The sequence below is a fragment of the Hermetia illucens genome, chromosome 2 (genome assembly GCF_905115235.1).
Source record: "Hermetia illucens chromosome 2, iHerIll2.2.curated.20191125, whole genome shotgun sequence".
NCBI classification, from domain to species: Eukaryota; Metazoa; Arthropoda; class Insecta; order Diptera; family Stratiomyidae; genus Hermetia; species Hermetia illucens.
Genome location: NC_051850.1, coordinates 135,206,102 through 135,220,674, shown reverse-complemented (window position 1 = coordinate 135,220,674; position 14,573 = coordinate 135,206,102). Strand labels below are relative to the sequence as shown.

At 38.0% G+C, this 14,573-nt stretch overlaps 1 protein-coding gene across 12 annotated transcripts in view; it reads right to left on the bottom strand.

Annotated features, from left to right (window-relative positions):
• Positions 1-8,323: 8,323 nt before the first annotated feature.
• LOC119650443 (JNK-interacting protein 3) overlaps positions 8,324-14,573 on the bottom strand; it is a 64,610-nt gene continuing 58,360 nt past the window's right edge. For all 12 annotated transcript variants that reach the window (XM_038053291.1, XM_038053292.1, XM_038053286.1 and 9 more), the window contains one exon: positions 8,324-9,131. In XM_038053291.1, the coding sequence (XP_037909219.1) occupies positions 9,122-9,131 (10 nt within the window). In that variant the 3' untranslated portion in view covers positions 8,324-9,121. The remainder of the gene's footprint in view (positions 9,132-14,573) is intronic.

Genomic DNA, 14,573 nt, shown 5'->3' with positions numbered 1-14,573 from the left:
CAGGATTATACGCTCGATTTGCTACTTAATTTGAAAATAGATTGTTTGACCATGACGTATACAAACACGTGCTTCCAACCAAATACTATTCCACAGATAAGGACGGCTGACTAATGAAAACCAGTGTACGCGAAGGTGTGCAGAACACATCTGAGCACCTTATTACGCACCTTACTTTCCGCAGAAAGCTTTTTGTCGGAAACTGTACCTCCTGAGAATAATTTTCTTTTTTCCCCGAAGAAATGAGTTGAACTATAAAACTGAACGACTACTAAGTCACAAAAAACTAACACGGAACCTACACTGGGTTCAGTTCCAAATAAACTTTATATGTAGCCTATTCCGCTACCTCTAGGAAACATGCTGTGACTGCACTATTGCCAGGGAAACTGTAACGCCAACTTAGAATACCTAATTTCCCCCGTTAATATTTTTTGATGGAAAAAAGTTATTTATACATTTACATTGGGGTCAGATAGACCTCAGTGTGAAGTCTAAGGGTTCAGTCACATAGTTGATAATTTTATTTTCAGGTTCTTATAATGCCTCTTGGAAATCATTTTTTCAATTATTCAATTATTCTATTACAATTATTCTATCAGGTTAAAGCTCAGCTTTCGGAAAGACATATTTATTCGGCGTTCGAAGTAATACAGTAACCATTTTCGTGCCTAGAAGCAAGTTTACTGGCCTGCTGCTAAGCTGGCGTGTTATAACAAATTAAGCTATAAACCATTAAAGTACATCTTCCTTTTATGTTCTAGTCAATAACTACCAATCTACTTACCCTGGTCGCGTTCAGGCGCCAAATGAACTGATTACCACCATCATGCTTGAGTTTTAAGCTCCTTATTGACTTATAGACTTATAGACATACTGCTTTCTGCCAAACCCAAACAGATTGTATTTACTTTTGTCAGACCACATAACTGAACACCAAAAGGCTAAGATGTGTATAGTATGCTCTTTCGCAAAGGCAAGTTATTTTTTCGATTATTTTTAGAAATGAACGGCTTTTTTTCTGGCCGGACGACTATGAAACTTCGCTACTCACAATACTCTGGGTATATTCTACGTGCGATCCGAACCTGTATGCCCGTGCATGTCGTGGCATCTCTCTCCTCTCACGGCACGTTTTTAAGGGATTTTTCTGTAAATTGTGAGTGACGTAGCGTTTCGAACTCGAGAGGGAGTATAGGGTCCTCGGGAAGTCCTGGAAGGAGTTGGAAGCACACATCAAAGGAACGTGAACGATGATGTGGTTGAGGAGCACTATAGGGCAAATGGCAACCGTATATTAGTATATTGTTTAAAGTCACTTCATATTTCCGAAAATGGTGGAAATTTCACGAGCTAATTGCACCATCTACATCCATTTTTTCTCGTCGGAAAAAAATGAACAACTCCATATTTTTCAATAGAATCTGTTGTTGGCAATGGAATTATCCCTCCTCCTTAATGTATGACCGATCCATTGCAACTTCGCCGTCTGATCACATCGCCAACGGATAACCGACCAAGTTCTTTGTTCGAAATGGTACCAGGCCAACGTACCTTGTCCATACGTCGCATATAAGTGTTGACGAAGGTTTGGAGCTTTTGAGTAACAGTAGTGGCCGCTTTCCATTCACTAATCTCAAATAGTATAGACGACGAGTAGAGCAAATCCTTATTTGCACGCTAAATATTGGTATCCTCACCGGTAAGAGGGAGGAACTTGCTAAAGCCCCTACGAAAGAGACGCATTGATATCTGTGCTCTACAAGAAACTCGATGATGTGGTGCCAATGGTGGATGCATAGAACGTGGTTACAATGGTTATAAACTTTTCTACTTTGGTAACCTACACACTCAAATGGTTACGGTATTGCCATATCTTAAGGTTTCCGTGATGGTATAAAAGAAGCCTAACGATTTGAAGACCGGATGATGAAGCTCACTATTATCTCAGCAGATCGCACGATTCATTTCTTCACCGCATATGCACTACATATGTGATTTCAATTATCGTTGAAGACATAACCGTTTAAACTTTAAAGAAATTTCAAAATGCAATATTGTATCTGTACTTTAAATTTACAAACTTGTAAAGTTGATGAAAGTTGCCCTAATATGTTAGCTTTCGAATAACATGTAAAAATAATGGTCTTAATTATGGGGAATTTACACTTTCCTGGTCAATCGAAATGTCATGGTGCATTGAGGAAATCAGGATGACGGTTTTATTTTTTTGGTAAACTGAAACCATTGTGTACTTTGCTTGAAATCCACAATGTGGCCTTTTTTGGAAAAAACTCAAGCGGAATTTTCCGCATAGTGCTAATATATGTCAACACTTTCTATTCCCGTAATTTTTTTACAAGTAGTTCACTGGTAAACCAGTCGTCACCAGTTATAATATAGTTTGTTCCTTCTACACGGTGCACCCATCGGATAATAACTTCATCAAGAGAATTACTAAGCTTGTACAGTTCATTAAGCTGAGTTCCAGATTAAATGTGTAAGCAGTTTTTACATCTATTAATGCAAACATCTTTAATCCATATTTAGTCGACTTCTCAAGTATGTAATGTTTAAAGGAACATCGACTTCTAAAAGCCAATAACTGCTCACCTATTGCCAAAAATTCACTTGAAATAAAATTGTTTTGGAAGTTAGCCACGAATATTTCAAAAGCTTCTCTGATGATGCAAATTTATCGACTTATCTCCTTGCAAGTTAACATAATTCCACGGCATTGCCTCTTGAATTAACCTAAATTTTGTGAGTATTTTTTTGTAGAACTTCTCAAGGTTCCAATTATAAACAGAATTCCAATAAAGTGTAATGAATTTATTTGGGTAGGATGATCAAAACGATTAACCTAAGTGGCCGACAATGACTTAGAGAGCAGAGCTATCCCAGAAACCTAAAAAGTTGGCGGAATTGACCGTGAAGGTCCGCCCGCAAAGATTGAAGCTCCATCAAAGTGCTCGGTCGACATGTACTTGCACGCCTCTGTGCTGGCCAGGCTCGGGGATTGTTGGGGGGGGGGGGGGTCCTTTGACCTCTTTGATCCCTCACGTGTCATTAATACAAAATCAACGTGTCTACACCGATGCGTGGGTCCGCATCGGATTTCAAAATAGACAATGGAAAGGAATAACGAGCAGAACGCGAGCTAAAATTGGAAAATAAAAAGAAACGGCTCAACGGCGCGCGTGGAGCCGTAAGTCTCCGAACCCGAGGGCCGCGATCAAGAGGGGAAAGATCCACGACCGATCACAGTCCTAATTATTGCCTCTTCTGCCTCAGATCTTGAATGCGGCGCGGCCCTTGAGGTTCCTACCCTTCCTTGACATCCTCAGGCCATTTCGTCTTTTTGAGGATGTCCCTTCTAGGTTTTGCGGGAACAAGGAGGAAGAGAGAGGGAGGAAGTCCTCAAATCATTCAAAAATTATTCACTACTCATAATGTGTACTTGTTCACAAAAAAAACAAATTTATAAAAATAATAATAAAAACAAAAATTAAACTAAATTAAAGCAAGAAACAAATTAAAAGAAAAAAACAAATTAACTCCAAACCCAAAAAAAAACTTTAAAAAGAAAAAAAATTAACTTCAAACCAAAATTTGAAAAACTTACCCTTTAATATTTGATATTAATTACTCCGAGCTCGGCGTGGTGGATGATTTTGTGATGAAGAGAAAATATTCATAACATTACAAGGAAAATTTTCAAAATTAAATTTTACACTCTAGTTTTCCTATGCATATTACTTGTAATGACGTCAATTGCGTCAAATATGTCTTACCAAATTTTTGTAACATAAGCTGTCGTTCACTCTCCAATAAATTCTAATTGTTTGTTTGTAGCCGCACTGATCAAAATTGCTCTCGTTTTTAATTTTTTTTTCTTCCATTCGTCTTGCTTATCATCAGACCTGATCTCTACAGTTCTTATATTCTAGCAAAACCATTCATTTTACTTTGCAGTTTGTGTAACTTGCACCATCAAATGTCGATATTATAACGCCTGCAATTGCCTGTCCCGCCATTCATATATTCATTCCAATTTATTTCAAGAATTTTAAATTTCTAAACTTTTTCCAAGTTCGGTACCAATTTATTAATAGCCAACAACATAAAATATTAATTATTTGGCCCACGTTTAATCTCCAAATTTATAACGTCCTCTATATATACATGCACTTGTTTCGCCTGGACATTTTAGTTCTTTTTCAGCACTCTATTTTCACTTTTAATTCGGAACAGTTTTTGCTTCCCTCAATTTCTGATACTTTTATTAACATTTTCCGATTTATATTTTTCTAAGTTTTTCCTTTCTTTACTTACTTTTTCCGAAAAACTTTTCTCTACGAGACCTCCGGCCTTCGACCTCTTGCCTCCTTCCTGTCAAATTAATTTGCTCGAATGCATTCAATAATATTGTCAGGAAGAATTTTATACAATCAATCTCGGAAACTACACCTCGAGCGTTGCCCTTTGGTCCAAGAAACAGTTTTATAATATTCTGCCAACCAACATGTACCTGCGAATTAACCCTTATTTTTCTCCATTTTGTTGTTTTGTCTTTTCCAAGGTAAAAAGTGGTTTGTTCCGTTCCGTTTATAAAAACATTTTAGTGACATTTGTCCCGTTCTAAATGGGACATAATATATGCATATATTATGTGAGAATATTCACTTTCGCGTGATATTATCATTCAAGAGTCTTGAATTTGCATAGAAGCTATAGCTTTGACCTATTATAACTTTGTTAGTAATAGTGCGATTTCCCCCAAACTTGGTAGGAGGCTCTATATTATAGCCTACATTGCTGAATGAGTCTAGCGTGAACTTAAGGGGGTTTTGCCGTCGATTACTAAAAATTATAGTAATAAACTATTATTTACTTTATTTGAGCAAATATCAAATCCTTTTCCAACAAATGCCATGGTAGTGAATGGTCTTTAATTGGTTATAAAACAACCTTAACTTCTTAGATATGCGAACATAGCCAAATACAAAACGCAAAGTAAATGCTAATTCATACAAACAATGAAACATATAAACCCGAAATCCTTATATTCTCGATAATCCGACAATGATGGGAATAAAGAAATGTCGGATTACCAAAAGTGTCCGGACTATCGAAATGCATTTTCTGCGTGTTGATTTGTGAGCAGTAAGTGACTTAAAATATGAAAATTTGTATGCTCTTGCATCTGCTTCAACAATAACCCTCTTTCGTCACACCAACGCTTGATGCGATATACGGAAAGGTAGAGGGTTGAAAGGGATTGGTTTATAAATCTTTGGAATGTTTTGACTCCAAATGGCATGCGAAGGAATTCATAAAGTCTGAAGGAAGTAATGATTAGTTCTTTGTATATATCTTCAGGCGCCACCGATGTTTCATGGTAAGCTCTTATGAGGTCAATTTTAGAAAAAATGGTGCAATCATAGACATTTCTAGGAACATTTTAAAGGTTATTAATAGGGTATTTGTCAAATATTGTGGCAGCATTAAGTTTGCGGGAATCTCCGCATGGAATTAGATCTGTAGTACCTTTCTTGGGGATTGCAGAACACTGCAAAGAACGCTGGATTTTCTGGTACTTTTTTTCGTTCCTTAATCTCCGGGATTCAGTGGTTTCCACGTCCCACTATTGTAATAATAACAATATTTTTTTATTCAAAACTAATCAAAATCAATAAAACATTCTTACTTTTTCATTAAAAATATATTTTGTGAGCGAAATATAAATTTAGATTGCAGAAAACCCTTAGCACTCTATTATTTTCTTCGCCCGGGAAATCAAACGTAACCAGTTAAAGTGCCATTTCGTAGAAACCGTTTGATTGTTTGCTTACACTTTTCAGCTGTGTACAAAGTACAGTCCCTGGCCATATTATTAGACGCACTGCAGATTCTATGCAAAATCTTAATTATAGGGTGTTTTTCAGCTTTAAAATTTATTAATAGACACATTTATGTAATTTGTATATATCATCATCATCTTTTTAGAAAAAATATATATTTATTAAGTGCTCAAGAACTTTGAAATGCATGCCATAAAATATTAATATTTTGTTGACCCACCTTTTGCCGCTATGATAGCTTCACCTCTGCGCGGAATGCTGTCAATGCAAGATTGTACTGTATCCTGCAATGGAGGATGATGGTTCCACACCTGGTTTATTTTTTCTAGGAGCTGAGTTTTCATTGTGATCACCTCTTTAGTCACTTCCCGCTTCATCAGCTCCCACACATTTTCAGTTGGGTTCATATAGGGGCTATTACCCGGTCAATCCAATAGAGGAATATTCTGCTCTCGCAAATAAGTTTTCATAGATCGCGCTTTCTGACATTCTGCATGAAAATGAATGGCTCTCCATTCGGAAATCACTCTCTGAGCTGGGGAACCAACCGAGTTTTTAAGACTTCTATATGGTGATCTTGCCCCATAATGCCGTTTACCATGGATACCGTGAATAATCGATGAACTTTGTTCAAAAAGAAAACGTGCTGTGTGCACTTGCCGGTCAAGACAGGAGAGAGCGGCCCATCTCCATGCGGTCTTTTCCTGTCCCAACCAACGGCACCTTATCACCGCTAGTCCTCCACACCCGTGGTGAGTTCTAAATAGTGGAGAGTTCGGCGCGCCATCTATTTGCTCGCATTCGCAACATTCGAAATAGGTTTCGAATGCCGCGAATCCTGCCGCGCCACACAAACGTCCAGTACTTTTGCCACTGATAACTGACCAGATCATAACCTTTGTAAAGTGCTTCATAGTTTGAACAAAGCAGTCAGGATTAAATTTTTCTACAGGACGACGGTGCACAAACTGAGTTCTATTCTGCAAAATTTCAAATGTGCTTTCATCGTTAAAGTAGACCTATCAAGAATAGAAAAAATAAATGAATATCCTAAGTATCAGTGATTATCTCTCATTATTTCATAGTAAATTATGCATCTAATATCAACTTACCGATCTCCAGAAGTTGACATCTTTATCATGCTACTGTGTGGCTCATTTCCGACGCTTGGCTTTCATCGCAGCCGTTAACTTGGGCCTCTTGGCGGGTCGGCAGGCCCTTAAATGTAAATCCTTTAATTTTCTACGTACAGTGCGTTCAGACGCAGTTACATTAGCATCTTCCAGTTGAGATTTTATCTGTCTTGTGGTAGCACATCTGTTTTCTAGGCAAATTTTCCTTAGATATCTTTCTGACCTGCTAGTAAAAATGGGTTTTCTTACCGCATCTATTCCTTCGTTTCGGGCTTAGTTTATAACCTGACTCCACTTTCTTCTTTATACGTCGTACGCGGTTGGAAAACTTTTTTAGATCAATGAGGGCCTTTACTTTAGCTATTCTACGCGCTGAAAGGTCGCCTTTTTACCCATGGTTAAAATGCTCAAATTTATTATCTATATTTGTTAAATTCCCTGCATACACAATAAACAAATAGTTGCGTAGTATAAAACAGTGAAATAAATTAACACATCGTATAAAACCACAAAAAACACCCCGTGTGTACCTAAAGCAGTCGAGAATGCAACTGAAACAAATTTATACTTATTTGGGCTCTTGAGTCACTGTAATGCGACACATAAAAAAAATATTAAGTAACACTGTATTATTATATAAATTTCTCAAAGAAAAATATTTATATGTAAGGTTAAATGTAAATAATATCTCATATAATCCAGTACAACATATACAATTATGTATTTAAAGTGCGTCTAATAAATTGGCCAGGGACTGTAGACACTATACTGCTATTTTTTCGCAACTGTATATGTACAACAATCCCTTAAAATTTGAGCCGAATTGGTTTTTCGAAAAAAAGATACAGGCCTGTCCCGTTAACTGCATCATGTTTTCCATTGGGTCACAATGTGACTATGAAAAGCGCGGAACACTTTCAATGCTCACTTCGTGAGTCGCTTGAAGCTAACAACTTTAAATTTAAATCAAATGTCGCACAAAAAATACTTACTTTTCTCCACAGAGGTACAAGCATAAATATCCTTTTATTAGCTGTTCTGTAGCAATATATGTGTACCGATAATAAATTATGGAAATCGTTATTATTTCAATATTTTTACTCAAAACTTTTATTTTCAATTCATAATATGCATAGAGAATTTCTAACTGTAAAATTATAAACAATGCGATTTTTGTAAAATGTCCAAGCATGTCCTTCTTAGTTATCCAAAATGCGATCACTTTCGTGTTGTGAAGTATCTAAATAGAAATGTAAATGTACAACACTAAGAGAAGACCTATCCATGAATATTTGAGGGTATTATGTAAATTAAAACAACTGAATATTTAAAATAAAAATTGTTTAATAAATAATTTCAATTCTAGTTGTTTTGTCTTGAACTTGCTTAAACCTAAACATGAAAAAACACTAATTTGTTTTAAACATAAAAACAAGGAGAGGAGACATTATATGTATGTATGAGGAACGAGCTAAGGTAAATATATACCGACTTTTGAAACATAATATACAATAAAAAACACTTTTCGCCTAAAAAATAAATAACTCTTTAAACTTAAGGGAAGGATACGACTTAGTAAGATTTGCTTCACCTATCACTACAATTATTCTCCATTATATACGTTACACTTTACAATATAAATTATCTGGTTGGGTTGCTATCATTAGAATATATTATTTTCGTTTCAGTGTAATTCTGCTTGTCTGGTTGTGTTATGGATTTTTGTGTTTGCCCCGGTATTGTTTATGTTTAAAGCGATACTAACATATCAACATTAGTTATTACAATTCAGTTTCATTTCAATTTTCGTTCAAAAAAGATTCTCACTTCTAATTGGATTTTTTGTTTGCCATTCTGGTTTGCAACTATTTTAAAAGCGTTTTACTTAGCACTTTGTTTATTATCTGTTAAATTTACGTGTCTGTGTGTGCATTATTTATAAGTACTCCATATTTGAGTATGTGTTTTTATTAGAGTATTCCAATTAATTGGTTGATTAGAAGATGATCCTCTGCATTGGTGTTTAAATTCTAGGGTTGAGTAACATGCCAAACGATAAGGTAACTTTTCTCTCCACGATTTTCGATAGTTTGATTCGGTTCTAGGTGAATACTGCGTTCCATGTCATTGTCCCCTGAAAGCAAATGATTCATTGTAGTTATTAAGTTCCTTGTTTAGGTGAACTGCGCATGCTTTAGCATTTTTTACATCACTATTTACATATAATTAGTACACAGAGCAACCCAGCAGATTTCCTTTAAAAAATAATGTAATAATGTTAAAATTCATGTTCATGCTTTTGTTCCCGCAAAAAATACTTGCTCCTTTATAAACTGTCAGCTGATTAATAACTCATTGTAAAGTGGTTCTCCGTGAAATTGAATTGAATAAAGAGTAAAAAGGTAGAAGCGATTCTCATAAATATTGGTCAATACTAAATTACGAAGCCACAAATGGACTGAAAGCAATAAAGGTAGGAGGATACAAGATGCCTCCAATCCTGGGGTCGAAAATCACAACCAATAACGATTGTTGGCAGCCAGCAGAGTCGACTTCAGCTTACAAAAACTTCCACTCGAAACGTCGCCCGATACGATCGAAGTTCCTACTCTACAAAACAATGATTCAATCCTCATGTTTTCCTCGGAAACTTGAGTTCTTAGCAAAAAAATTTGTGAACTCTTAGCTGCGTTAGAAAAGAGAATCTCCAAATAGGTCATCTGATCTGTCTGGGTAAGGACAATCCAGCCCAGTAAACCTGTAGGGGTAATATTTATGTAGAAACAGAAGGTGTTATTGATACAGCCTCAGAAGTAGCGATTTTGTAGGCCAAGACGCCAGACATCTATTAGCGATAACGAATTGGTAGTCTTCGACGCGAAATCAGCATGTTTGGAATTCTTTATTAACGAAGGGGTAGACTTGGCACCAGTTCTTGCGCAGTATTGTACTGGAAGGTAGATCAAAAAGTCATGGTGGTTGCAATTTACGCCTTGATGGAGTATTATGCGTCAACCGCACCTATGCGCCATCGCTCGCGGTTACCTGAAATGTACCTCAGCTATCCCCAGGACTTCTTGAGATGCTTGCATTCCTTCTATACTCTTCTGCGTCATGTGCTCTTGAGGCGACCCACTCGGCGGCAATCTTGGGAGAGGGATTACATGGCATAGCCAGCCATACAATTGTCGCTCCTCCTTAATGTATAACCTATTCACTGCCACTTCCGCCATCCGAGCACAACGCGTGCGGCTGCCAGCCCTTTGCGCCGACCAAGGTTTTCACTTGTAATAATATCAGGCCATCGTATGCCCATACGACACAGACAGGTGTTGACAAAGGCTTGGAGCCTTCGATTGATAGTGGTTGTCGCTTTCCATGTCGCTTCCATATAGCAGCACAGAAAGGGCACTGACACGAAACAATATCAATTTGATCTTGGTGTTGAGATAAGAGCATTTCCAGATTCTGGGCACAAGAGCGAAACTTCCAGTTCAGTGCCATCGTCCGCAAAAACCACGCTTCCAAAGTGATCGACGCCTTCGATGTTTTGTCCATAAATGCAGAAAGGGAACGTACGATAACCCGTCGGACTGAGAATCGTTGGTTAAGTCCTCAGCCTGTCTCTATTTCCAAATACGGAGCTAAGGCCCTTGACCCTGAGGGTGCACACAAATGTCGTCAGCGTAGTCGAAGTGATTGAGGAAAGATGCCACAGTCCATTAAACTGCTTCAAGCCCTCCGGACGAGGCAACATGAAGAACTTCACCGTTTGCTTTGAGATTTTACTTTGGTGTAACACATAACATTTTGCGCGATCATATGTCACTCTTATGACACCACTTCGGGACGTGGCCGACGGCCTGTACAGCACCCGAGAAAAGAGCATTTTTTATGGCGGCCCATTGCTCATAGATATTATCAGGCAGGTTATTCAGTATGTCTGCCTTCCGATCAGCAAGATAGCTCCCCCATGGCATTTAGATTATGCAAGCGGTCGATGTTGAACTTAGTGGATGACAGCACTCTAACCCTGCGAAAAGTGGCGGATGTTACACACATCGAGAAGACAACTCCTAAATCTACTGCTGATCGAAAAGGCCACCCCAATCGACTTTATGGACAGTTCTGTATTCGAACAATGTGTCACGAATGATGAGACGGTTGAAGATGCAGAAATCTAAAAACCTCCCACGATTATCGTTACAGTGCCAAGACCGTGTTGTCAGAGCCCACCTTGTCACTCAGATCACTCATTATGATCAGAATGTCACCTTCAGGAAGACTTTCTTGAACTGCATGTAAATGTTCGTAGCAAGCATTCTTATTCTCCACTATACCGGTCAAGGGAGGTCGCTTTGCGGTAGTCGTCAGAAACAATCTACCAGCGGATTCGCGTCTGTTACCACTGGGCTTTAAAGGCTATAAAAGCACATTGCCGCAAGAGGGAGAGGAGTACCTTGTAGAGTTTCACCATCTCACTTCGATAGGGCCCAAAATATCCAGTTTATATCATTGAAATTTTCACTCGAGTTGAAGAAAGCGAGCATTCCGAGAATTTTCGCTATCGTTTTCAATAGCCAAAGGTCGTAGCCGTGAAGTCAGAGCCTATCCGAGGCATTGTTGACATTTTGGTAGCAATAAAGTTTCGAAACTCGAAGGTTGCTAGCCCACAGAATTCTCTCTCCTTTATGACAAGCAAGGAAGACTTTAACTGTATTCTTAAACACCAACTCACAGAGCTAGGAAGGGCAGGCTATGGTAAAATATTTAATAGAACCTCCGGAAGTGCATCGTATAACTCTTCAAAATGTAGATAACATACATGCTATTATGAATTGAGCAGAATTTATGACTGAAATGTGAAAAATGATAGGCTCATGGTGACAAATCTTTAGGAACGTAACAGAGACAACAGGAATATTCTTTCTTGTATTTTGTTACCTTCTTTGTGAAGTAAGGGTATCTACCCCATTCCCTCTCTTCGTATTATATTCTTTTTTCCTTATCTGATTTTAAATGAACCTTACGTCGAGAGAATATCCGGACTCCGAGTGAACAGTACGGGCCACTTAATGTAAAAAGTAAGGGAGGAGGAATTGTGTGCCTCGCTCCGAAATCGAAAAATCAATCCAATTTGATTGAAATTTCTCTGTTCCATTTCACATTACTCTCTTCCCTAATCCTATTTTCGCGCAAATTTCTGGCAAGGAAACACTTTGAACATGAAAATTGAGAAATTGAATTGTCTCCCAGACCAAAAAAATATGTAGCAGGCGATTATATAAAATTATCCAAATATAACCAACTTTGAGATAATTGCCGCATATTTTTAACTTAAGAAAACATAAACTAGCACTCGGTCGCGTCCCAAGGAAAAAGCGAGCTACTCCTCGAAAATCAAGAATTAAAAATGGACTAGATTATTTGAAGGCATTCACAGCTTCTGCTTCCTGATCCTGGTTAGGAAAATGACTCCATGTGTTTTTCGAGTAGCCTTAGAAGATATTACAAATCATGGGCCCTCAAATTAGAAATGTCTCAGTCCGACTCTCGTAGCAAACGAGTGTGTCTTCGGATTCAAAATTCTTAGTGGCGATCATCAAGGATGAAAAGTTATACCAGAAGAGCAAGTGACCATCAATACTCTACCAACTAACTATTACTCGCAGAATTTCGACATGTGCAGTGTATTTGCAACGTGAACGTTTTCACTATGTAAGCAAATTTGTTGAAATTTTTCTTGAGACTTCCACATATATAAAAGTAAAAGTGCTGTTGCTAACCGCCTATGGCCTTTAAATACTTCTGTTCAATGAAGAACACCTAAAGTTGCTTGCTCGTCGAGAGAGGAGAGTCTTCTGAAGAGGGGTGGGAATAAAGATTTGGACAAAATTAGATTGATTTTGAGGTAGCAACTTGCATAATTTCACGCCGGGGCGGTAATTTCGTTAACCATGAAATCTGAAAGCGTAGTAAAATTGTTAAGTTGGTAGAACTCAAAAAGAAGAAGAACTTTGCGTGCATGTTAATATAAATAAGGCCCAAAGAGACTCAAAAGCAAGCTTGTTAACATACGCTCTGTCATCCCCTTCAATGGATGTGACACCATCGGAGGGGATAACTCGAACATTTCTCTTGCTACTTTTTCCAAGTCAATGTCCTAGATGAAGAGAAAGATTGAATCTCCGGTAAGTCTACAGCAGCGGGACAGCAAAAAATCATCAATAACCATCCCGACGAACCGGGATTTGAATCCGGGGTAATATCATAAGGTTGATGCTTAAACACTTCGGTTATCGCACCGTCGAATATTGTGTGTAGCGGCAATTACGTTAAAATATCTCAATCGTAACGAAGGGTTATAAATAATCCATTTGTTAAAGATTCAACTTCCGAGATTCGAACCAATTTTCGATAATATTCTTAAGAATAGTAGCAACAAGCTTTCTTAAAATTTTCAAGAGGGGTTTTTTTTTGGTTTGATGAAGATAACAACGGATGAGTTAACCTTTACATGTTATGCGGGTAAGTAATTTTGAAGGATGAAATTACAGATGCAGATTGTTGTCCTTCATAACCTTGGTATTTGTAAGAGAAATTGTCACCTTAGAATGTAATCAGGTGTTCACAAGCAATACTCGAGAGAAATAATTGTTTGGTTCACAACAAAACGCGGTGGTGAATTGTGGTTATACTTACATAAAGGTTGTTTTTCCACACTTTACGTTAAGGCTATTGGGGCGCTGATTAAAGATTGCAGGTAAGTATTAAAGGGATTGACCCTCACTCTTCATATGCAGCATTCACATATAAGGTCTCTAGCTCAAAGTTTCAATAATTTCTGATAGAACATGTAAAGCATGCCATAAACGATCAACTAGGGCTGTCCATCCAGCTGCCTCTTGGACTGAAAACGGACGTGAGATGTTGAGACATTTTTGTTTGTGAACATTGTCTGTTCAGCGATCATCGCTCTAACGCCTCAACCAACATATGTAACGGTACGCCTGATCTTCTTTCCGATCAGCCGGGTGGTCGAATACTCGTTTCTGTGTTCGTTAATTGCAGATTGTTCAGGGGTAACTGACAGGCCGGCCTGAAAGTGTATAACACTCATAGGATGGAGACAATCTTGGGTATTTTCAGCATTACGGACGAAAATATTCAATGCGTTATGGTTTCTGTGACTGATAATCATCATTTTAATACGCATATACCAATATTACGGGAACGATATACCGTATGACACTGAAGAAGGGAACAAATGATTCCAGCAATATCGACATAAAATAGTAGTGAAAAAGAAGAACCGTTTTGTCATTTCCATTATGATGATGACGGGGGCGAGCGGGAATGAGTGCAGCGGACTGAAGCTCTGTTACCGTGACAAAACGAATTCTACCACGGCGTTAGTCAGTGAAGGAGAAACTGATGCAAATAACGATTTCGTCACTGTCTCGCTTCGAGATGGTGGTAAACTCTTCGATGGTCTTGTGAAGGATATTAATGGTAGCATTCCCATTTACGATAATGAGCAACCAAAGAAGTGGAAAGAGCACTTCACCGCGATTCT